The sequence below is a fragment of the Dysidea avara genome, chromosome 4 (assembly GCF_963678975.1).
Source record: "Dysidea avara chromosome 4, odDysAvar1.4, whole genome shotgun sequence".
Lineage (NCBI taxonomy): Eukaryota > Metazoa > Porifera > Demospongiae > Dictyoceratida > Dysideidae > Dysidea > Dysidea avara.
In genome coordinates, this window is record NC_089275.1 from 23,282,505 (window position 1) to 23,308,429 (window position 25,925).

At 39.5% G+C, this 25,925-nt stretch overlaps 3 protein-coding genes across 4 annotated transcripts; 2 read left to right on the plus strand and 1 right to left on the minus strand.

The window, feature by feature from the left end:
- Positions 1 to 864: 864 nt before the first annotated feature.
- On the plus strand, positions 865 to 2,237 carry LOC136252927 (TNF receptor-associated factor 6-like). The gene has a single exon (XM_066045512.1). The coding sequence runs from the start codon at positions 984 to 986 to the stop codon at positions 1,716 to 1,718; it is 735 nt and encodes a 244-aa protein (XP_065901584.1). The 5' UTR covers positions 865 to 983; the 3' UTR covers positions 1,719 to 2,237.
- A 3,185-nt stretch (positions 2,238 to 5,422) lies between these two features.
- Positions 5,423 to 6,942, plus strand: LOC136253028 (TNF receptor-associated factor 6-like). The gene has a single exon (XM_066045612.1). It carries the CDS (start codon positions 5,458 to 5,460, stop codon positions 6,913 to 6,915), a length of 1,458 nt encoding a protein of 485 aa, XP_065901684.1. The 5' UTR covers positions 5,423 to 5,457; the 3' UTR covers positions 6,916 to 6,942.
- A 981-nt stretch (positions 6,943 to 7,923) lies between these two features.
- LOC136254423 (tetraspanin-6-like) lies at positions 7,924 to 25,916 on the minus strand. 2 transcript variants are annotated; one of them, XM_066047118.1, is made up of 9 exons: positions 25,860 to 25,916; positions 25,708 to 25,798; positions 25,585 to 25,626; positions 23,676 to 23,843; positions 23,406 to 23,480; positions 22,355 to 22,450; positions 22,114 to 22,305; positions 8,183 to 8,266; positions 7,924 to 8,115 (listed from the first exon to the last, which is right to left on the minus strand). In XM_066047118.1, the coding sequence occupies exons 2-9, from the start codon at positions 25,774 to 25,776 to the stop codon at positions 8,044 to 8,046; spliced, it is 798 nt and encodes a 265-aa protein (XP_065903190.1). In that variant the 5' UTR covers positions 25,777 to 25,798; positions 25,860 to 25,916; the 3' UTR covers positions 7,924 to 8,043. The 2 variants fall into 2 exon arrangements, with proteins under 2 accessions (XP_065903190.1, XP_065903189.1); XM_066047117.1 differs by lacking the exon at positions 25,860 to 25,916 and having other exon boundaries at positions 25,708 to 25,853.
- Positions 25,917 to 25,925: the final 9 nt, after the last annotated feature.

Genomic DNA, 25,925 nt, shown 5'->3' on the forward strand with positions numbered 1-25,925 from the left:
GAATCACAAACGTCATTCATTTCCAATATCTCATTCAAAGCATAGAGGTACATGAAGTACAGCAAGCCAAATATTTAGTTAAAGTGGACAGATCATATTCCAATCATATCGAACAAAGCAAACTCAGTACTTGGATTCCTGTGATGAAATTTTAACAACTGCCCAACTAGGGTGAAAAGTTCTCTTTACAAAAGCCTTGTAAGACCCATTCTAGAATATGCATGTACCATCTGGGCACCTCACTGTCAGAGGGATATACAACATATTGAAGCTATTCAAAGAAGAGCAGCTAGATTTACTATGAATCGCTATGGTAGATATGAGAACGTTACAAATATGTTACACCAACTAGACTGGCCCACTCTCTATGTAAGAAGAAACCATATGCAGCATAGCTTACCCCTAACATATTCAAACTTACACAGTACCCTCCGTGGTCACTCTTACAAGCTTTCTCAGCCAGTAACCAGAATTGACTCCTACAATTCTCATTTTTTTCCATCAACTATTACTATGTGGAACAGTTTACCATCATTGGTGGTTAAAGCTGAATCTTTTAATCAATTTAAGAACAACATTGTAAATTTGTACATATAATACTCAATCTGAGTTCTGTACTTAACACAATATAATAATAATAATAAAGAGGTAGTTACTGGTGCCTGGTGGTAGTCTCTCGCGAGGTCTCTCGGGTAGTCTGCTAGTACCCAGCCGCCCACGTGCTCGATCATGCGAGCTTGGCGTGATCAAGCGCGTGGGCGGTTAAGGTACTCTGGTGGGGTTGCTGCACGTGACGCTAAAAATGCGGAAGTATACAGGAAATATACGGAACTTTACAACAATTTTCAGAGATTTTAGATTTCAACAAGATTTCAAAGAGGGCGGCTGTACGAGATTTCCTCGGAGATTTCAAGGGCGGGAGTTACCATAGATAGTATACCACAGACGCGGACCACCCGCTGTAGGCTCAGAAAGCAGAGGAAATGGCTGGTTTGGAAAGATTCACAGTCACTTTCGTCATACCACCGTCTAAAGATTTTGAATGCTCGATCTGCCTGTCAGTGTTGCGCGAGCCTTATCTAACCACTTGTTGTGGTAGCCATTTTTGCCAACTCTGTGTCGACAATGTGAAGAAGAAAAATAATGAGTGTCCAGTGTGTAGAGAGAAGCCAGTTAATGCTGTTATTGACAAGTATTTCAGAAGACAGCTGAACCAGTTACAGGTGTATTGCCCACGAAGGAGTGTAAAAGGGTTTCAGGGAACTGGATGTGATTGGGTGGGAGAACTTGGAAGTGTAGAAGAACATTTAGCTGTTGATCAGCTAAAAGGAGAATGTCAATATGTGGAGGTGGAGTGTCGACTTTGTGGGCAACCAAATCTGAGAAGAATGCTAAGCAAACACATCAATAAGTCTTGTCCAAATCGTAGCATTTCATGTCAGTATTGTGGTTTTCAGTCTACACATGAAAATATTACCAAACAACACATTGATGTGTGTCCCAACTTTCCTTTAGTTTGCACAAATTTCTGTTCATCAACAATGCTCAAAGGTCATGAATTACCAAGCCACCTATCTACATGTCTAGAACAAGAAGTTGCTTGCTCATTTGGTGAAATGGGTTGCAAGGAAAAGATGCAACGGAAATTTCTACAGCAGCACCTTGAGTCAAATGTCATGCAGCACCAAATGTTAACATGCCAAGCTTTTCATGTGTAACAGCAACAACTGAGAGAAACTAAGCAAGAATTATCAGATACTAAACAAGAATTATCAAATATGAAGTCAAAAGCAGGTCAGGCTGAGTACTGGGTCAATGGCTTTCAGATGATGGCTGAAGAGGTAAAGAAAAATAGCTGGCCTCTATATCTTACTGTAATGAATAAACTTGTTACTAGTATGTCACAACCGGTAGCTCCTATCAGAGGCGGATCCAGAGTTTCGAAAGAGGGGGGGCACCTTTCTGAAAAACAGTTGAAGACCAAAAAAACTTGCTGAAAACCAGTTGAAGACCAAAAAAAAAAAGGTCACAACAATAATAGCTAGTTATCCTTACCAACTATATCACGTCTGTTATGTAAAATAAAATCCTATTTGTAGCTTCATAGGTAAGCTACACTGCCTCATGAACATTGTGACTGCTTTATTAGAGTAATTGACTGCTCTATTAGAGTATCTCGATCTTGTATGCAATTTCTTGAAGGGGGGGGGGGGGCATTTGCCCCAAATGCCCCATCCTGGATCCGCCACTGCCTATTATCGTTAACCTTCCAAATATCTTGAAAAGTAATGTTCGATCTTCTGGTCATTCAATGCCCTTTTATACTCATCCACAAGGATATAAAATGTGCTTGAGTTTATATCAAAGTGGTAGTTTCCATAGTCGCAGTCCAAGTATAACAGTTCATGTTTGCATTGTTGAAGGCGAATTTGATGATTCTCTTGATTGGCCTTTTGAGACTATAGTTACTGTTACTCTCCTTAACAATCATAAGGATGAATCACATGAGGAAAGAGTATATGGTTTTACTGCAAACAGATATTTTCATAGCCAAGCTACTGCTAGTACAGGTCAATGTAAGCCAGTAGCAGAATCTCTTCAAAGATGGTGGTCAAACAGTATTGGTATGCAACCACAGGCATCCCATAATATATTTGGTATGCAACCACATGCGTCTTTCAAAAAGTATGGTCGTAAGTGTGCACCTTCCATGCATATGATAGAAAACAAGCAGGCATCCGTTGGGCATAATCAATGTAACCCAGTTGAATCTACTGGATTCATGACATTTTGTTATAATCATCAAGACCACCACTTCATACAGTCTGAAGCAGATTTGTATTTTAAAGTCTCTTTTTGATAAACTGTTGGTATTTAGTGACTGCTACTATATGTCTGCTTTTTTCCCCACTTTTGTAGATCTTTGGCTTATACTTGAACAGATAAAGGTAAACATGCTTATTATAGGATGTGTGCTGTTTACAGGTACCTGCATACACTGGTCAGTAGCAGCCGACATTAGATACGATACCACCGTACGTACAATTTCTGGCATACACTGTACAATGGTTCTCATCAATCCTCTACTCATGCAGTTATTCCTGTAGGCTAGTATATACCCACCAAACAGATTGACCATAAATATAATGGATAGGTGTGTTCAAACTACATATTCCTTCAGAGCTACCCAAACCCATCAATTGAGTGTTACAAGTTGTTTTTTTTTATCAGTAAAATTCTCTACTGGCTGACTTACTAGCACACATGCCTTCAGACTTGGTAATGTCTAATAGTTTGAGGTTGCTTCAAGCCTTTTAGCATATTGGGCTTTTATCATGCAATTATATACAATGTCATCTGATACCATTTTGATGTGATGTATTAAGGGTTCTAGTATTATCTAGCTTCATTTTGGCAGATGTATAAGGGGCACAAGCATCCTACCAATCTAGTTTCCAGCTTAATCAAACAGTAACTATAAAAATTAGGGCTGAAACAAATACTAATACTCGACAAGTACTCGCTAAGGATTTGGTACTTGGATAGTAAAATTGGTACTCAAGTACTCATTAAGATCATGTGATCCAGCTCACATGATGTATTTGTCACCAGGGAGTGACACAATGAAGGCTGCGGAGTTTGGTTGGCATAATTTTTGTCAGGGACACTAACATCAGTACTTTAATACAGTGTGTGTATCATTGTTGTTACTTGAAAAGTTGTAAACTTGGTACAAAACATGTCAAATGGGTATGACTACATGCAACTAGTATTCGTGAGTACTCGATCGTTAACTCTAGAGAGTACTCAAATACTAAAAACCATGATCGTTTCAGCCCTAATAAAAATTAACAACCAAGATACAGTCATTAACATTCAAATAGTACAGATACAGTTTCATCACTATGCACTTGCAGAATGTTTTTGCATAACTAGATACAATCTTTAAATCAACAACTCCTTTTCTCCCTATACAGCTACTATATGCATGTGCTCCTCCGCTTGCAAGCACCTGGCATCTTTTAATGTTATGGAACAACTGTTGCTTGCATGTGTAAGGCGATGATCTCCCTTCAGGGAGTTAAGTAAAGGGAATTTCCAACAACGTATATAGCTATGCAATTGATACTTCCTAACAGTAGCAAATTTCATTTTCAAAAGTTGTACAGTATCCATTTAAAGTGTGAAGGGATTATTTTGACATTCATGCACAAAAAAAATGATTAAAATTAATGACATTTTGAATTTGTCACCTAGAAGGAATATGCAATTGTTGCCCCCTCTACAGCATATAGATAATGTATGGGACACTTAAAATGTCATATCTCATGACCTATTAATGCATGCAATCCTTTTAAAATTAGAGAAGTTACTTAGATATTGACAACTACAAAAAATGCAAAAATTCACACAGATTGCCAGGGGAAACAGTTATTATGTGTGATAATGCTAAGAGCTATAGTCTCACCATGCGTTACTAAATGAGTTGAAATTTCACACCAGTCATTTGTTTTAATTATTATTATTATAGCGCATATACTGTCGAGGCTATTCTGAAAATAAATATATAGATATGCATGCAGTATATAGCTGTATATTTTATTTTAGAAAATCCAAATTTGGAGATGCTCCAGAATAAATAGGTGGGTGATATGATCTTTAAGAACAGTGGAGAAACTGGCAAACAACCTTTACTACTATTACTGCAAAAGTGATTGGTTCCGCTGACAGTATCTGTGTCATTGATCACTACAACAGGGGCAGATGCAGACTTATGAAGGGGGGGGGGGAGGTGGTTTCAAAATGAACTGAGGCAGTACGTTGTCTGGTTTGGTAAAGTGAGACCAAAAAAAAAAAAGGTCACAACCAGCTGACAATAGCTGACCACCTCACCAACTATGCATATATCACTGATAAAGTACATAAAAAATCCTTACATAACTTGTTACACACTTGTGATTGCTTTATTAGAGTGACTGCTCTCAGTATCTCAATCTTGGGATACTAAAAATTTTTGGAGGGGTGGTCAAGAGCCCCCCTTGACCCCCTGTATCTGACCCCAGCTGTAGTATAGCTACAAGACAGGAAAACTTGGTCGGTCTTGTCTTACAAGTAAGCCACCTCCACATATTCTACATTTGTATTTGGTGATATTAAGACAATACCAATTGGATGACCCTGGAGTCCATAGTCCATCAATTTTTTCATCAAGACTTGGTCATTTGAAAAAAGCATCTTTGATCAATGAAGCTCAGATATGATGGACTTAATCCACACCAATGTTTCACTATCCCAATATATACTCATATCAAAACTAGTTTGCTCACGTGGGCCACATGTGTGGTCTCGTGCCAGCCAAGCTCGCATGCGCAAACCCCATGCATTAGCGCGAGCCCGGCTGGGCACGAACACGTGGCAGCCGTCAAAACCACAATTCAAAAAAGTACGAGAAAAAGTATGGCATCGAGTAAGCTGGCGTGGAAGGATTATACGATAGCATTCGTCTCGTCTCCATCTAAAGATTACGAATGTTCAATCTGCTTGTCAATTTTGCGCGATCCTTACCTAACCACGTGCTGTGGCAGCCATTTTTGTAAGGCTTGTGTTGAAGGAGTGAAACGGGGGGACAATCAATGTCCCCTTTGCAGAGAGCAACCGATTAACGCTTTTGTTGACAAGTACTTTAAAAGACAACTAAACCAGTTCAAGATCTATTGCCCACGAAGGAATGTAAAAGGTCATCGTGGAGGTGAAGTCGGGTGTAGATGGAAGGGACAACTTGGGGGACTAGAGCAACATTTAGCTATTGATCAGTTAGAAGGAGAATGTCAGTATGTGGAAGTGAAGTGTCAATTCTGCAGGCAGCCAGTTTTGAGGAGAAACCTAAACACACATGTTAGCAATACTTGTCCTAATCGCAAGATTTCTTGCGATTATTGTGATTTTCAGTCCACTTATGAAGAAGTTACAAAGAAACATGTCCATTCATGCCCCAACTATCCTCTATTGTGCCCTAATTCATGTTCATCAAATGTAATTCAGCGTCACAAAATGGCCGATCATCTTTCTAAGTGCCTTGAACAGGAAGTGGTTTGCTCCTTTAGTGAAATGGGTTGCAGTGAAAAGATACGACGTAAGCAATTGTCTGAACATCTTGAAACAAATGTGATGCATCATCAAATGTTGACTTGTAAAGCTTTCTATGCACAACAACAGAGCCTCTTAGAAACACAACTAAAGGTAGTAGAAATTCAGCAACAACATGCACTAGAAATCTCTGCTTTAAAAGATAAACTTTCAAAAGCTGAATTCTGGGTTGGTGGATTTGAGATGATGGCTGAAGAGGTAAAGCGCAACAACTGGCCATTATACTTGTCAATTATGAACAAGCTTATTATTGGCATGTCACAACCAATAGCACCAATCATTATCAGTGTACCGTATAGCCAGTATGGTTACACTCATTCCATGCCATTTTATACTCATTTAAATGGATATAAGATGCTTTTAAGTATAAGTAATGCCAACACTTACGGTTATTGTTCCCAAACAAGTGTTACAGTTAGTTTCTGTATTGTTAAAAGTGAACATGATGATATTCTTGACTGGCCTCGTAAGTGTAAAACTACAATAGCACTACTCAATCACCTGCAAGACAAAGGACATGAAGAAAAAGTATATAACATTAATGCACATAGGTACAATGAGCATGATTTCCCAACTAGTAATCCAGGTGATGATATTTATTATGAAGATCATCGTAATTGTAGTGATGAAAAAGGTTCACAGCCAACGTTTCCTGGACATGAAAAATGCAAGCCAGTTCGATCTTCTAGGAGCTTAACATTTACTTTAAGCGATCAGAATTATACCAGTGGACAAGATCTATACTTTAAAGTGACTTTTAAACTATAATAGATAACATCTAAACATCTGAATTTAGTGTTACAAATAACTAGTCATTCCCAGTATCAAGTTCAATACTTAAAGTATACTTTATGTGTATAAATATTTCCACGTTCATACAATAATAGTCCACATCTGGTTGTAAACTTGAAATTCCTATAGCGACTTTCTCAGCAGTGGGTTAGGCAATAGATATGGTAGTCTTTACTAGACGAATGCTAATGCCCTACCATACAAATGCATTTTCATAGTTATTAGCTAAATTTTGTCAACCCAGATACTGTAATAAGAGGGGACAGCTACTCAGGCAGCTTGTTTGAACACAATATCTAGACTGCCAAAACTCTTGGGCAAAAAAATTCTGTAGCAATTAACCACAGGAATAATACCCTAATAGTATGCAAACCACCACTCATGATCAGTCAGGAAGATGACTGAACAGTGGAAGGTGCATGCCTAGAGCACACAATATAGTACTGGTCTAATTAATAACTCTAGTATAACACACATTCAGCAACTGTTAAACAGTCACTAATATCAAGAGTAAAATTAATATATAGGCCTGAGTCAAATATGCTCACAATTTTTCCTTCCTAAACTGCTTTCAGGAACTTCCCAAAATTTTCACCTGTTATGCTCTCCATATGCACTATGCTTCTACTGTAGGTTAGCAACATTTCTTACAATTCTCTTGATCAGCGAATGCTCTATTACAGTATTTCACTACAAAGTGACTGTTCCATTAGGGAGTATCAATCTAAGGAGCAGTCTCCACTGACTGTTCCATCAGGGGAGTACCAATCTATTTTCATGTAGTTTTAGCTCTCCATAGGTATAAAATATCCACCCAATATGCTAGCATTTCTGTGTATAATAGAAAATTGCATCAAACTGGAGTACAACACCAATCATGTATTCTGTGTGTAGTGTAGCACAATGGTGTCTCAAGCTCATTGGGTTGTTGAGGATGGCCACACTACACACACCACCAGCATCTAGTAAAGGTTAGAATATAAATTTCATGCAAGATCAGCGTTCATGGAATTGAAGAAATACACACGTACAGCATGAAAATTTCAATGATGTATGTGTCAAACACAAAGTCTACAATGAGTTAGTGTATGCTGTGTTATTGCTTTAAACTACTTCATATTTTTCCTTCTGAGGATTGTACAATGATACAAAACAAGCCATCACTACAGCCAGTATCTGGATAAAAAATAATACGACAGTAAATTCTATTTCACTACAGGATAACTAGAACATATCAACTTACCAGGAGCACTGCTACAGTGATGGACACTCCAGCTACTACACCAATCTGATCAGATACTCTGTCCACAATCTCGTTAACACAACCCTTGAGGAATAGGATGTAGTGTGCTTAACAACATGCAGTCATGCATATACACACATACACACACATGTGCAAGCAAGACGTTCCGCCATATGCATGTACTTAGATTTTTTTTTTAAAGCTTAGATATTTATTTCATAATGGCAGTAGAGTTTGGCTGAGAACCTGAGCTGGCTGTTTGGGTTGTTGGAGGCTAAGTATTTTATTTTCCTAAACCTAGCAAGCCTGGCATTTGTATAAATGTGCCATCTACTGCTAACCTTTTGTACATTTCCTGGAACACCAATACTATTCTAAAGTTATCTGTTCGAAGTAGTTGACTCGTTCACATGCAATCCCCTTACTAACTTGCAGGTCAGACTCATAGCCAGGCAATACACTACAATATAGTGCCAGCTCAAACATTTATGATATTGATTGGATTGTGGGAAATGAGTCCAGATTGAGTCAATCCTTACATTATAACAAATGCAACACAAATACCATTGGTAATAGCACAAAAAGTATGGATGTCTAAGTAGCACCAAACAGGGGCTTCACAACCTATCAACAGTTTTAAATTAAGAGTAAAAGGTGAACTTGTGGTAGTCCATTGGTGGTGATTACTGTTGTAGCTTCACACCACAGGTTATAAGGGCAATGCATCATGCGAGTTCCCTTTGTTCATCAAATTCAGCTTTGTGTCTACACTAAATCTTTTCTTTCTGCTTCTATGATGTTGCCTTTCTCTGCATTGTTCAACCATGGTATGACAGCTATCACATAGCTACCACATTCTTTACTTCAATGTGACACTTTCCATGTTCTTTGCATTTTTTTTTTTGGAAACACAACACTTGTACCATGGTCTAATCGACTACCAACAATAATCAAATGAACTTTCTGTGTTGCATAAATACTCGAAAATGCAACACTGTCTCAATTACTGGCATTTAAAAATATATCTAATCAAAAACAACCAAGCTATAAAAAAAGGTGCAGCCCCCAAAAAGGCCATGGTGAAAAAAGATGTGAAATCCAAGGTGGCGGCCAAGAAATGGCTGTGATGGTAAATTAATGGCAAAATTTTTAATTACGACGATTCAGGTGAATTTGCGTTGTCTCCTGCCACCTTGGATTTCACATCCTTTTTCACCATGGCCTTTTTGGGGGCCGCACCTTTTTTTACAGCTTGGCTGTTTTTGATTAGATATCACTTCTTTTTGTATTTGTATATTGCAAAGCCGGCCTATAGCTGGCTTTGGGGCTTTTTTAACCCATTTGTTTTTTGTTTTTTTTTAATATTTACCACAGGAAGAAGAAAAGAACTTAAAGACGATTTTTAATACTTGAACTATTTTTGATTCTATTATATAGTAATTATACAAATTATATACATATATTTATTAAATGTCAATTATTCCCCACAGGATAATTTCTTTGCACCTGATCTCTCTACTGGGTGACTTGAAATGTAGCTGAACTACAGGATGGTTTCTTTGTAGCTGACCTCTCTACAAGGTGACTTGTTTCTAGTTCATCTCTCTATAAAGTGGTTTGCTTGTAACTGAACTCTCTGCAAGGTAATTTGATTGTAGCCGAGCTTTCTACAGGCTTCTTTCTAGCTAATCTCTATATAGGGTAACTTGTTTGTACCATGAACTTTCTACAGAGTGGGTTCTTTGGAGCTGAACTCTCTACAAGGTGACTTGTTTTAGCTTATCTCTCTACAAGATGACTTCCTCTAGCTGATCTCTCTACAATGTGACTTATATCTAGCTGAACTATCTACAGGATGATCTGTTTGTAACTGAAATCTCTACAGGGTGACTTGTTTCTAGCTGATCTCTCTATAGAGTAACATGTTTCTAGCTGAACTCTCTAAAGAGTGTGTTCTTTGTAGCTGAACTCTCTACAAGGTGACTTCTTCTAGCTGATCTCTCTATAGGGTGACCTGATCTCTCTGTATACCTAGCTGAACACTCTACAGGATGGTTTCTTTGTAGCTGGTCTCTACAAGGTGACTTCTGCTACTACAGGGTGACTTGTATCTATAACTGAACTATCTACAGGACGATCTGTTTGTAGCTGAATTCTCTACAGGATGACTTGTTTCTAGCTGATCTGTCTATAGGGTCACTTGTTTCTAGCTAAACTCTCTGTTCTTTGTAGCTGAACTCTCTACAAGGTGACTTCTTCTGGGTGACCTGATCTCTCTGCAGGGTGACTTTTATCTTGCTGAACTCTCTACAGGGTGATTTGTTTGTAACTGAACTCTCTACAGGTATATTTGTTTGTAAGTGAACTCTTTGCAAGGTGATTTGTTTGTAGCTGATTTCTTTACAGGGTAATTTGTTTGTATAGCTTAACTCTCTACAAGGTGATTTATTTGTAGCTGAACTCTCTACAGGGTGATGTGTTTTTAGCTGATCTCTCTACAGGGTGATTTGGTTGTAGCTGATCTCTCTACAGGTTGATTTGTTTGCAGCTGAAGTTTCTACAAGGTGTCTTGTTTGTAGCTGATCTCTCTACAGGATGGTTTCTTTGTCACTGAACTCTCTACAAGGTGACTTGCTTCTAGCTGATTTCTCTACTAGGTGACCTCCTCTAGCTGATCTCTCTACAGGTTGATTTGTTTGTAGCCGAACTCTCTACAGGGTGATTTGCTTGTAACTGAATTCCCTATATTGTGTCTAGTTTCTAGCTGATCTATCTACAGGGTGATTTGTTTGTAGCTGAACTCTCTACAGGGTGATTTGTTTTTAGCTGATCTCTCTACAGGTTGATTTGTTTGTAGCCGAACTCTCTACAGGGTGATTTGCTTGTAACTGAATTCCCTATATTGTGTCTAGTTTCTACCTCATCTATCTGCAGGGTGATTTGTTTGTAGCCTCTCTACAGGGTGATTTGTTTCTATCTGATCTCTCTACAGGATGGTTTCTTTGTCACTGAATTCTCTACAAGGTGACTTGTTTCTAGCTGATCTCTCTACAGGCTGATTTGTTTGTAGATGAACTATCTACAGGGTGATTTGTTTGCAGCTAAACTCTCTACAGGGTGGTTTGTTTGTAGCTGAACTCTCTACAGGGTGATTTGTTTCTAGCTGATCTCTCTACAAGGTGACTTCCTCTAGCTGATCTCTCTATAGGGTGACTTGTATCTAGCTGAACTATCTACAGGATAATCTGTTTGTTGCTGAAATCTCTACAGGGTGACTTGTTTCTAGCTGATCTCTCTATAGGGTAGCTTGTTTCTAGCTTAACTCTCTACAGGGTGATCTGTTCATAGCTGAACTCTCTACAGGTTTATTTGTTTGTAGCTGAAATCTCTTGTTTCAAACTGATCTCACTGCAGGGTAACTTGTTTGTAGCTGAACTCTCTACAGCATGGTTTCTTTGTAGCTGATCTCTCTACAGGTTGACTTGTTTCTAGCTGATTCCTGGATGACTTGTTTCTAGCTGATTCCTGGATGACTTGTTTCTAGCTGATCTCTCTACACAGTGACTTGTTTCTAGTAACTCTCTATAGGGTTATCTGTTCGTAATTGAACCCTCTACAGGATGGTTTCTTTGTAGCTGATCTCTCTACAGGGTGACTTGTTTCTAGCTGATCTCTCTACACGGTGACTTGTTTCTAGCTGAACTCTCCATAGAGTTATCTGTTTGTAATTGAACTCTCTACAGGATGGTTTCTTTGTAGCTGATCTCTCTACAGGGTGACTTGTTTCTAGCTGATCTCTTTACAGGGTGAACTTGTTTCTGGCTGAACTCTCTACAGATGATTTGTTTGCAGCTGAACTCTCTACAGAGTGAGTTACTTGTAGCTGTACATTGCTTAAAGTGACTTGTTTGTAGCTGATCTAGATGAACTCTCTACTGGGTAGCTTTTTTTGTAGCTGAATCCTTTACGCAGTGATTTGTTTGTAGCAGAATTCTCTACAGAGTGACTTGTTGTAGCTGAACTCTCTACAAGGTGACTTGTTTATAGCTGAATTCTCTTCAGTGTGACTTATAATGTTCTGAATCTCTACAGCAACATATTTGTAGCTGAATTCTCTACAGGGTGACTTGCTTGTAGCTGAATTGTCTATAAGATTAACTGTATGTAGCTGAACTCCCTACAGAATAACTTGCAATGTAATATAATTTTATAATGGAGTAAGTTATAAACATAGCTGAATGCTTTATTAGGGTGACTGTTCTATTAGAGTATCTCGATCTCGCATATGCTACATGTAGTTGGCTTTGGAATCATAACTCAGTGGTTTGTAATCCGATTCTTCTGAACTACTGCATGGACTTTCTATGATAATTATTCCAGCCACACACCGATTTTCAGCTCACTGCTCTAAGTGGTTTGCCTGGTAAGCGTGAAAACTATTAGTTTTTTATTCATAAAAATCGATCGCGTAGTTGTGACACAGGTTGGGTTTTGTGCTATATCTCGATGGCCTTTAACTGGATTCCTTTCAAACCACAAAAAGGCACTCCTACAATAGTTACTCCATCTACATAGCAATTTTCAGCTCATTCCTTCAAGCGGTTTACCCTGTGGGCGTGACAGACCTTCGACCTTATTTTACACAAATAATCGGTCATAACTCCGTGAATGTTCATCGGTGTTAGATAATTTTGTGAGTTATTTATTCGTAGGAACTTTTAATGTTGTTTTATGCTCACGTGAGATAATAAGTCAGTGATTGATCATACACGTGTAAGAAAGTTGTTAAATTCTAGAAACGAAAACGAACATCTGGCGCCCAACGTGGGGCTCGAAGGCACGAATCGAAGACAACTACCTTGATATTAGTCCGGAGACGACGACATACCGAACTGGCACACCGTCCGACGAAGCAGAAGATTGAAACAACGAGGAGAAAAACTGAGAGAAAAACAACAAACCCACTTTCATTCACTGAACAGCCTTCACAGCCGATTCTGATCTCAATTCTAACCGCAAACGAAAACGTCTGGTACCGTGGCAACATTCTTAACGGTACCCGTGAAGGCAAGCGCACGATTCGATTGAAAGTATTGTTGTTGTTGTTTTTTGTAGAATTCGAAGAAGACTCGAGAATTGTGTGACATGTCAGAGGACGAAGCATCTGCACGTGCGCTCGAGAGAACACGTGCTATTAGAGGTGGTCATCGCGGCGTCGTAACGAAACTTATCCGTGAAGCAGAAGAGATAATAACAGCCGCAACAGGGCCTTTAGACGCTCCAGGAAGAAACAGAGTTAATGCTATCAAGCAACAGTTGGAAGGAAAGCTCAAAACTTTAGAAGAATTGAACAAGGAAATTTTAGCTAGCTGTGATCCTACAGTCATTGTTACTGAGATTGAGGAATCAGATGCCATTGTAACCAAGGTGATTAGTTGTAAGCTTAAAATAGATGAACTCATAGCCGTAACTAGTAGTGCAAGTTTCACTTCATCTGATACAACTGTTGCTTCACCCGTTAACCCATTGACCCATTCAAAACCTCGATTGCCGAAGCTCACTTTGCCCAAGTTCAATGGAGATGTTACTAAATGGACTACCTTTTGGGACTCCTTTAAGTCAGCCATTGATGAAAACCCTCAACTTGCTCCTATTGACAAGTTTAATTATTTGAATAGTCTTTTAGAAGGTAACGCATTACGATGTGTAAAGGGCTTGCAATTGAGTGAAGATAATTATAACACGGCCTTAGACTTGCTTAAACAGAGATTTGGGAAGAAGCAACAAATCATTTGTGCCCACATGGAGGAACTTGTCAAATTGTCTGACTGTAATAATGATCGACCACATAGCTTGCGTTCATTGTATGACCATATAACAGTACACATCAGAGGTCTTGAGGCACTTGAAGTCAATTCTGATCAATATGGCAGTTTGTTGATCCCAATCATTATGTCTAAGCTACCAAGTGAAGTTAGGCTTAAAGTAGCTCGGGAAAACCAAGAAGATGTATGGCAAATCAAGGACTTGATGAAGGTTTTACAAATGGAGGTAGATGCCAGAGAGGCTAGCGAGACCACTAAGCTCAAGTCAGCATCACAGACTGCTGCCAAAAATCATTCACAAAACAGACACAATCATACTGCAGGTGCCTTTGTGTCTCAAAATCGTCCAATCAAATGTGTGTACTGTAATGCACTACATTACTCAGCTTCCTGTGATAAAGTCCGTGATGTGAAGGAGCGTAAGGACCATCTTATCAAGACAGGACGTTGCTTTAACTGTCTCAAGGCAAATCACAAGACTAGGGAATGTTTGAGTACCAAGACATGTAGGCTGTGTCATCAAAAACACCATCAGTCGATTTGTAACTCTTTGTCACAACAAGTAGAGCCCTTTGTCCCTTCTTCCTTACCACCTGTCTCCCTACCAACCGATGGTAGTGTTGCAACCTCTAATAATACCAGTAGCAATAAGAACGCTAAAACTGTTTTGCTACAGACCGCCAGAGCTGTTGCTTACAATCATGACACTGGATCTTCTTCCAGAGTTCGAATTCTTTTTGATAGTGGGAGCCAGCGGTCTTATGTTACAGAACAACTCTGTTCCAGGCTGAAATTGAGGCCAGTTAGTACTGAAAGACTACAAGTTAATACATTCGGTGGTGAACACTTTAAGGCTAAAAGTTGCAAGCTGTACAGAATTGATTTGTCTAAACCTGGAGTTCATGAATGCCACTCGATAACTGCCATAGGCTATCCTACCATTTGTTCCACCTTGCCTTTAGTAACAGCTGTGGGAGAGTATACACACTTATCAGATTTGGAGCTAGCAGATTTCTCTGGAGGACCAGATACCGCAGCAATAGATTTGTTGATTGGCTCCGATTTCTACTGGAAGTTTGTAACTGGAGAGGTACGTCGTGGAAGTGCTAGTCCCGTGGCCATACATAGCACACTTGGATGGCTTTTGTCTGGCTCGATCAACCCCACTCAAGTATCCGGTGATACCTGTACACATTTGATCTTGGCTACATCCAACGTAACTAGTATTCCTGAAGTTCAGGATCCAGTCCAAGACATGCTACGAAAGTTTTGGGACACTGAGTCAATCGGAATAGTGGACACAGAGCAAGAAATGACAAATGAATTTTCGAATCACATACAGTTTCATGAGAATTACTATGAAGTTTCGCTACCGTGGAAGGAAGGACATTGTGACCTCCCTAATCATTTTTCCTTGAGCCTTAATCGATTAAGACACCTTCAACACAAGCTACTAAGAAATCCGGACCTTCTCACAGAGTATAATCGTATCATAGAAGAACAACTCCAGAAGGGCATAATTGAGCAAGTCAATGCACCAATTCCAGGTCAGTTTGAGAAGTACACACTTAACAAGAGAGGTGAGTCGGTACATTACTTACCTCATCATGCTGTTATCCGCCGGGAGAGAGCCACTACTAAAATTCGAATTGTTTATGACGGTTCAGCCAAACTCAACGAGTCTGAGCCTTCTCTTAACGAGTGTCTTCAAACTGGTCCCAACTTAATTCCAAAATTATTTGATGTTCTTCTTCGATTTAGAGCCCATCCTATAGCCATTACTGCTGACATTGAGAAGGCCTTCCTTATGATAGGCGTAGCACCTAAGGATCGTGATGTACTTAGATTTCTGTGGTTTCAGGATCCCTATAAGCTGGATAGTCCCATACGTCAATTTCATTTCACTCGAGTAGTGTTTGGCTTAAGGCCATCCCCTGCATTGTTAGGTGCAGTTATTCTTCATCACCTCGACAAGTACAGTAGCATAGAGCCTCAGTTAATTGAAGGGATAAAGAAAGGGCTATATGTGGATGATCTTATTACTGGTTCTGATAGTGTGGCTTCGGCCTTTCAGATCTATACCAGAGCTAAACAAATTATGAGTGAAGGTGGACTTAACTTACGAAAATGGACAACAAATTCACCAGACCTTCTAAAACGAATAAGACAAGCTGAAGAGGCCCATGCTGGTAACCATGGTAGTACCCTGACATCAGTATCTGAAGAAGAGCAAACTTATGCTCAGTCCCACACAGGGTTAATGAACCCCACTGAATCTCAGTCACACAACAAGCTCTTGGGTGTCTTGCGGGATAGTAAATCAGATGAGCTTCTAGTCGACCTGTCAGAGTTGGTACGCTATGCCCATAGTCTTCCAATGACCAAACGATCAGTTCTTAGGGTGAGTGCCAAGATATTTGACCCTTTAGGGTTACTCAGTCCATTTGTTGTTAAGCTGAAACTGTTGTTTAGAAATTTGTGTTCTGAGAATGTCAATTGGGATGATCCAGTAGAAGGGGAGATTCTTAATAAGTGGAAGTCATTGATTCAGGAGTTCGAGTCTCTTGGTCAGATAAGAGTGCCAAGGTATTATTTTGACAGTTCCCGTGTACCAATCTTGTTTGAATTGCATGGTTTTAGTGACGCGTTGTCTCAAGCATATGGTGCTGTAGTTTATTTCAGAACAGTTTATGATGATGGGAGCGTATCATCAACTTTGGTCTCTTCTAAGACACGTGTTGCTCCAGTGAAGCACCAAACAATCCCCCGACTAGAATTGCTTGGAGCACTAATGCTTACTAAATTGGTCTTGACTGTGAAGAAGTCACTTGATTCCTTGCTTAGTTTAAACTGTTACTATTGGACCGACTCCACAGTGGTGCTATTTTGGATCAGAAACCACAAACCTTGGAAGCAATATGTCAGTCACCGGGTGAATGAGATTAGACGTCATTCACTTTCAGAAGAATGGAATCATTGCCCTGGGTCTGTCAATCCGGCAGATATGCCATCACGAGGATTAAAAGGTTCTGAGCTTTGTGATAGCCAGCATTGGTGGATTGGGCCTGAATTTTTGTGTAAGCCACAGTCCAAGTGGCCAAATACCACAAGTCTTAGCAGTGTTGAAGAAGCTAACCTGGAATTAATCAAGAAGGTGACTGTCATTTCACATTCCTTGGTCGTTTTGAGTACACAGTTTAGGCTACATGATGTGATTGACTGTGAAAGATTTAGTAGTCTGCTTAAGTTGCTAAACACTACTGCTTATGTATTTCGGTTTACAAGACTGTTACGTAATCAAATCCGCAGCAATGCTTCTTCAAGAGTTAGTGGTTGTTTGAGTCCTACTGCTGAGGAGATAACAGAGTCAGAATCTTATTGGATAAAATCTATACAAGGAGACTCTTTTTCAGCAGAAATCAAGCATCTTGCTACTGACCGCCCAAGTGAATGTGTTCCTCTTGTTAAACAATTTGCACTCTTTCTCGATGGTGGAATATTGAAGTGTAGAGGAAGATTGAATAATTCAACATTGCCTTTAAATGCCAAGAATCCAATTCTACTGCCCCACAATCATCCGTTTGTTACCTTGTTGATTCAGCAATACCATGAGAGGTCAAGGCACAGTGGGGTGAATGATACCTTGACACTGCTGAGGGAGAACTATTGGATTCTGAAGGGTGAGCGAATTGTGAAACAAGTTATTAGCAGATGTGTAACATGCTTAAAATGCGAAGGACTACCTTATCGTGTCACTACAACTCCTGACTTACAAGCAGAGAGGGTGTCTGACGACCCTCCTTTTACCCACATTGGTATTGACTTTGCGGGTCCGCTCTACATCAAAGATAAGTCCTCCAATCAAACCAAGGTGTATGTATGTTTATTCACTTGTTGCTCAACGAGAGCGGTCCACCTTGAACTTACAGAGCTACTTTCGGCTGAATCGTTTTTATTAGCTTTCAGACGCTTCGTTGGAAGAAGGGGATTACCATCAACCATATGGTCTGATAATGCAGAAACTTTCAAGACTGCTGCTAAGGAGATTCAGAAGTTGATTCGCTCCCCTGAAGTGATAAAGCACCTTGCATCCAGCCGTATAACCTGGAAATTTATAGTTGAAAGAGCACCGTGGTGGGGAGGTTTTTGGGAACGGATGGTCCGTTCAGTCAAACGTAGTTTGAAGAAGTGTATTGGTCGAGCCTCCCTCACCCATGACGAACTAAGTACTCTCTTGGTTGAAGTTGAATCAGTTGTCAACTCAAGACCCCTCACATATGTCTTTGATGATTCAGAGGGCATCAACTACTCACTGTCACCATCTCATTTGATATATGGGAGGAAGGTTGCCAACATTCTAAATATTGGTCACTTTGAGATTGTCAGTACTTCGGAAAGCTTGTCAAGACGTGCTAAACGCCATCAAACACTTCTTAGACACTTCACCAATCAATGGAGACGCCAATACTTGTTAAGTTTGCGAGAAGCTCATTCAACTGCTTCAAGATCATCAGCAGTGAAGTCAGTGGAAGTTGGTGATGTAGTCATACTACGTGATGAATTAACTAAGCGGGCGTTTTGGAGATTAGGCATTGTGACTGAACTTTTAACAGGAGTAGATGACACAACCAGGGCAGCAATTGTCAAGACAGTTAATTCTGACAGGACTCAATTTCTTCGTCGCAGTATCAAACATCTCATTCCAGTTGAGCTGAATACTAATCTTGATGCAGTCAATGATAGTTCGGTATCAACTACTGATGAGGAGCAACACGGTTCTACATCCAGTTCTACACAATCTCGAAGACGAGCAGCTGCTATCAGGGGAGAGAAACAAAGAAGACTTAACACTAGCAATTAGTTACCTTGTACACCTGTTATCATGTAGAGTTTTTTTATTGTAATTTTGAGTTGGCTCACTTCCGTGCACCAACCGCCGGGAGTGTTAGATAATTTTGTGAGTTATTTATTCGTAGGAACTTTTAATGTTGTTTTATGCTCACGTGAGATAATAAGTCAGTGATTGATCATACACGTGTAAGAAAGTTGTTAAATTCTAGAAACGAAAACGAACAATCGGATTCCTACCAAACTTGGTACTGAGATTCGCCTTAATGAGCCCTTTAAGTGTGCAAAATTTCAGCCCGATTGGAGCACGCATTCGTGTTTTATTGCGCGGATTTTGCAAAGTGTGCGAAAAGAAAAAAAAATGAAGAAAAAAACCCAAACTTCGGCCGCTCGTATCTCGGAAATGGCTGGAGCGATTTTCTTCAAATTTGGAATGTGGACTCCCCTACCTAGCCAGCACTTCTGTAGCAACTTTGGTTTCAATCGGATAAGGAATCACAGAGCTACAAAGGTGTGAAAATTGCGTTTACTTTCTTCCTGTAAATATACTCACGGTGTGGCGCGCCGGCTTCTTGGGCCGCACGATATATACTAGTATTTTAATTTAAAAATGAAGTAGGGATCTATGCAATAAAAAGTAGTGAAACAAGAGAGGAATGATAGTATTACAGCATAACTGGGTGGGAAAATCCCTACTTTGGCATTGTTAATGAGCAAAATTATAGCTAATGGCCAAAGTAGGAACTTCCATCGAGCTATGTTGTAAACCATCATTCATCTCTTGTTTCACTACTTTTTATTGCATAGATCCCTACTTCATTTTTAAATTAACAATTTTTAAAAAATACTAGTTTGTTTAGTTTTTTGTTGTAGCACAGCTAGTTACAGTGTAACTTGTGAGCTAGCTATTAAGTTATTGTACAGCTTATTAAAGTACATACTGTGCCAAAATTGGAAGCACATAGGCCCATAGTAGGGCGCATAGCTTACCTTTGATTGTAGTAGCAGTGGCACTCAGATCTATGACCTGCTTCAGTACGATGGTCCGCATTCTATTCACCCGGGCTGGAGGTTGTTTGAACGAACAGGCTCTTTCAGTTGTCTGGAGCTTAGTCTCGACTAACAGGATGAAGTAATACAATTTCCACTCGAATACTCAGTATCCAATCACTCGCTGATCTTGCTGTCCGGCTGTGTCAGTGTGCTCAGAGGAACAAACCGTCGAGCATCAGTCCGTCTATTAAGTAACAATCTCTTCGTCGATTGCAGTCCAGGCGATGGCAAAAGTCGAAGTGACAACTCAGCAGCCTTAATGTTTCACCATAGATTTCACGTGCAACACTTGAAATTATAAGCGCCCTGCTCTTTCAACAGCATAAGCACTTTCTGAAATAATTTTGTGGTGTCTACAGAAAAGTGTTGATACGGAAAATTAACGCCTTGGTATGGTTTCGATGCTTGAAGACAACCAACCTGATTGAAGATGAAAGGAAAGAGAAGGCACACAGGGCGTACTCGTCAGAACCCCAAAAGCCACATCTCACCGGTGAGTTTGTTGTTGTGGCGTAAAATGGTGACCATGCGTTCTTCGTTTGGGCTCTAGGCTTGCGACTGTGGTCAGTGAGTGAGTGAGACGAAATTTCAAGTTTTGGAGGTTTATTAAAAATTCTATATCTGGTCACCGGTAAGTGTTTTCTTGTTTTTCATGCTGTATTTCATGTTAGATGGACTAATATTTAGAGGTGTACCGATAAAAGAAAACTAAACTGATCTGATATGGATTAATCATTTTGAAACCGATACGATACTGATCCGATACACCGATATAACTAAGTGTAGCTATTTATATTTGAGGAACCACATATGCCATGTTCAACGGGTAGGTACTACGTACCTTTGCAAGTAGTCTTGCATGGCCAATCCACTTTTTCTCCCCTTGCAGCGTCTCGCACGATGTTTACACCAATTAGAAATTATAAGCGCCTCTAAAAAGTGTCTGAAGCTGACTGCATTTATAGGCCACTGCTGGCTGCACTGCCACAGTAAGCATACTAGTCTATTATGCCGCCTAGCCACTAGAGTAGTTTAGGAACATTGTGTAAATGCATCATGACATATGAAGAGCTGCTGGAACTTGCTTAGCTTGGCTTAGCTGGTAATTGTTCGCCTGCTGCACAATGAGCATGCTAGTCAATTAATTCACCTAGCTACTAAAGTTAGAAACATTGTGCAAACAAATACTCTGGGAAAATAGCAACTGACCTTTCAGACACTTTTTCAGAGGCGCTTATAATTTCTAATTGGTGCAAACATCGTGCGAGATGCCACGAGGGGGGAAAAGTGGATTGGCCATGCAAGACTGCTTGCAAAGGTACCTAGTACAAGTATAGAATACTGTGAAGTGTAAAAAGTTTCAAGAAGAGTTGAATTTCCATGGGTCCCCAGGTCCACTGTTATTACCTGCCCATGTTGGGTAGAGTTGAATTTCCGTGGGTCCCCGGGTCCACTGTTTTTACCTACCTATGTTAAACTTTATTTCAACTACTGAAGAAACTACTTAAGATTATTAGCTATGCTTGGTTACACATGATGGTGTGGCCTATATTCACAGCTCAGACTATAAGGTACCCACAAATATTTTAATACATGCCCCTGCCAAGATTACTCCGCATTTTAATGGCTTGTAGAGATGGCTGGTTGTTTTATGCTGTGCTCTTGGTTCATCTTTTTGCTGTTTCCCCAGGCCCACCACTATGAGTGTTTGTTGTATCTTTGTGACAGCAAACCAGTAATTAACTACGCACTTAGATGGCTTCGCATAGCTTACTGCTTTTACACCAGGAAGATAACTACTGTTTCCCACCCTTGTTAGCTAAATAATAGGGTTTATAATGTGGCTTGATCATTGGACAGTGTCCTCAAGATAGTTTAGTTGTATATCGGTGTATCGTATCAGTTTTTAGCAGCAATATCAGCTCCCACCGATATAGTAGAAATGTCTATATCAGCCACCGATACGATACGTATCGGTATATTGGTACACCTCTACTAAAATTATTCGTAAAGGTGACTTTCGTGGTGTAAGATGTCTCTAGGATGATTTTTAAAGGCGGCATACGTCATTTTCGGGGGAATCCCTACTTAAACAGTACTACCGTACTGTTTGATATTATTTATAGCTCACTACATTCATTAGTACTGTTCAAGAGTATTAATGGATTTGGTACACTCATCACAAACAACACATAAATGACTTACATCACTCCAAACTTTATATCTGCCACTCTCAATATCCTCAGGAAATATTGCAACAGGGTCGTCACACCCATTCACTGTAGCACAACAAGACACTGGTATCACTGGCTCGTCTACATCACTGGCATTGTTAGTGCTATTAATCCACTCAACTTGCAACCAATCTGTGTAGTTAGTGACCCCACAGCAATGGATCTACCAACAAACAGTGAGAGAGGATACAGACAGTAGGTTTAATCCTTACGTCTTTTTGAGCATCATTCCAATCAATAAGATAATCTTTTCGGGTTGGAGTCAAGTGTAAAGTCCTGTTGGCATTCTCACGGAACGTGTCCTCAATCTAACCCACAACAATCATTAGATGACTAGATGTCATTACACATACTAAGTTGACCAACCATCATACAGCACGATAGTACTGTACAGTAGGGACCACAAAGGAGTAGGCATGGCCCACAAAATAATATCACCCAAAAAAACAGCCTCAATTTCTCCTGATGACGATGAGGCAGTATTGGTTAGGTAAAACTCAGCCCAAACAAGCTTTCAAATCAACCCAAAACGCTTTCAACAAGTTGCTATGGAACTTTAAAAAAAAATTATTTAGCGGAATTTTCTACTGACTGACTGAGTAACTGATGCCTTCAGACAAGTGTAACTCGATAACGGCTAAGGCTACCGGCTTGATTTTTCACTGTTCGACATCGCTTCAGCCCGAGAGATGCCTTTTGGCATACCGCAGTACACACAATGCATTCTTCATGGACTTACCAGTGTCCTCCTTTGTGTCCCATTCATCTTTGCTGACAGTGAAGTGTCGATTTGGTGGTAGCATGTGATGGCTTCCCTTTGTAATGGAAATCATCCGTATTTTTCATAGTGGCTATTAGCAGAGGTGCTTTTCAAACAGTTCTTGATTTGTACTGCTGTGTAACAGGTTGAACATAGCCAACAACGAAGCACAATGGATACTTCACTTTTCAGCTGGACGATAATCGATATAACCGGGACGCGCAGCACCATTTCTTTCGGTATGCGGGGATTGCAGAGGTGCTTTTCAAACAGTTATTGATTCAAAATGCTCTGACAATGAAGCGTAATGGATACTTCACTTTTCAGACGATAATTAATATAGCTGGGGCACGCGGCGCCTTTTCAGATGTGGTATGCGTGTGCACATCAATAAAAAGTACTGGTCCCTACTCTAGTTGAAAATTCCAATTTTTTTGTGCACTTGTATTCATTACGAATAACACATGTGCGTACATGCACACACATAGACACACTCAACGTACATCATCTCTCCTGACATATGCTGCAATTCCACCAGCTAATGCCACTAGTACTATGATACCCATCACAATGGCATACTATAAAATGACAACAGAAATGTACACATAATTGCAACAAAATCCCTTGTAGTCCTTCTATATACAATGAGCAGTAGTACATGTATACCATTATGTAATCATTTTACATGGGGTTTACCCTTCATTGAAATTAAACATTTATAAGAAAATTCACATTAATTGTAGGCAATATTGATGTGTGTATTTGTTGCTTACTATCATCAAGATGACTCGGCAAACCTTCTTAGCACCACAGATGGCACCACCAAATCCAGTACCACCCAGGATGATGATAACACTACCAACCACAATCAGCACAATGGGATAGGCATCAATGTTAGTGTCATCGTCATCGGCAATACTCGTGTAGTCTCTGTCCGTCGCCTGTAATAAGAAACACGCCATATAAATCAGTGTACACTCATACTTATTTTTGCTTTAAAAATTTTAGGGAGTTTTGGTTATCATAGTGCAATTCTGTGTATAAAGTCACCATGAAAAATTGCAGAGAAAAGGTTAATTATGTACAGAGGTTACAATTAAAATTACATAACTTCATCCTAACCCAAACCTCACCCTAAACATAACCACCTGCCAATACACTGGGAAAGTTTTATAAACCCACAAACAGTAATGGAATTATACCACAGGGATGAATCATGATTCTCAATCTATTTTACTACTTCAAGCTGACCAAAACAATGATTTATTATGGCTATCAACCAGATATAAATGACTGAACATTTGCTAACAAACCACTCTAACCTAGACCAAAACACAAAGAGCTGATGATTTGGTAAGTTCCAATCTGATTCTCACTGGGTGTATACTTGTGAACTACACACACTACATGTCATGGTCTATATAGGACATGTGTAGGGTTTAATGTGTAGATTGGGTGAAAGACACATGTTATAAATTAGGCTCTTGATCAAAAAGAAATTTTCATGCTATTAATTAAATCCAGGCTTCTGGTGGTGACAAAAAGAATTTGTGGCAATACCACCTACCATGTTTGGTTGAGGAGCACAAACACAAACAACCTCCTGTCATCTAGGGGAATTTAAAAACCTTCACACCAGTACTTGTAAAGAGCACTCCTTTCTAGCCAGTTCCACACGTTTCAAGTTACCACACATGCCACAGAAAGTTAGGGTATTCTTTCAGTATCATATAAAGTGTGTAATTTTAAACCCCAAACAATACAATACATTTCCTCGAACAAGATGCCTTTACTCCACTGTAAAACTAAAACACAGCATGATCAAGGTATAGTAGCTTCAAAACACATAAACTAGGGTTTCCAACTCAAAATACGAAGGTGCTTCCTTTTGTTGTTTCTGGTGATTTTCACACAGACTGACCTTTAAGATAAAGCAAACAAGTGCTAATTTATTATTGGATTACTTGTAGCATTGGGTATCAGCATAAGTTTAACACACAAATACATACAAAAAGTGGTCACGTGACCAAAAATATCATAATAGTTAAATTGGGCAGCTTATTAGAAAATCACTGTATTTTAGGGTGACCAAAGTCACAATTAGTGTATTTTCTTGCCTTATAATGAAGATCTCTATATCTTGCAGTGCCATGGCACATTCTTTATATATAGCTGTAATGGGATTGTTGGCCACGTGACCACTTTTTAGATATTTACTGTTAAACTGCACTGGTATTGACAGTAATAGACAGTTTAATAAAGTATTAGCACTTGTTTGTTTTGTCTTAAGGTGAGCCTGTGTGAAAATCATCAGAAACAATGAAAAAGGTTGATGCATCATCTTATTTTGTAGTGGAAATCCTATACGAAGGGATTTTTGGTCACGTGACCACTTTTTGGATATTTACAGATGTTAACATTGTGCTGATAGCAACTGCTGCAAACATTCCAATAACAAATTAGCACTTGTTTGCTTTAGTTTAAGGTAAATCCATGTGAAAACCTCCAGAAACAACAAAATGAAGCACCTTCCTATTTTGAGTGGAAACCCTACATAAACTGACTCATTATTTGTTTGTTGTTGGGGATTTCATCATACATTGCAACAAGCGAGGAAATATCACATGGCGGTACATGTGACCATTAACAGACACAATGATGTAATGTATACACGCAACTTACGGCTGCCCAGATGCCGACTACTAGAGCCAAGATGCCAATAGCCTGCAACAAAGAAAGATACAAAGCAAACTAACTAACTAACTGCAGCCACTCTGTCACTACACACGCAGCGTGTAGACTTACCGTCACTATCACGTTTGTGATAAACAGAAAAACTCTGCTAAACTGCCGCAAGAAATTTAGAGCACCCATGATATCTGTCCACTCGTAGAAACTAAGAGAACAAAATCTTAACAACAACCGTCCTGAAATCAAAATAATATAATAGAACTCACATTAGAGCGACCTCGACAGCCACAGATTATATACAATAAAAGGACAACACAGGAAGTCGAAATTTA

Coding starts and splice junctions, on each gene's coding strand:
- LOC136253028 (XM_066045612.1), top strand. CDS start 5,458: ATGGCATCGAGTAAGCTGGCGTGGAAGGATTATACGATAGCATTCGTC.
- LOC136254423 (XM_066047118.1), bottom strand. CDS start 25,776: ATGGGTGCTCTAAATTTCTTGCGGCAGTTTAGCAGAGTTTTTCTGTTT. Junction 25,627..25,707: donor TCACAAACGTGATAGTGACG/GTAAGTCTACAC, acceptor TCTTTGTTGCAG/GCTATTGGCATCTTGGCTCT. Junction 23,844..25,584: donor TAGTCGGCATCTGGGCAGCC/GTAAGTTGCGTG, acceptor TTCTTATTACAG/GCGACGGACAGAGACTACAC.
- LOC136252927 (XM_066045512.1), top strand. CDS start 984: ATGGCTGGTTTGGAAAGATTCACAGTCACTTTCGTCATACCACCGTCT.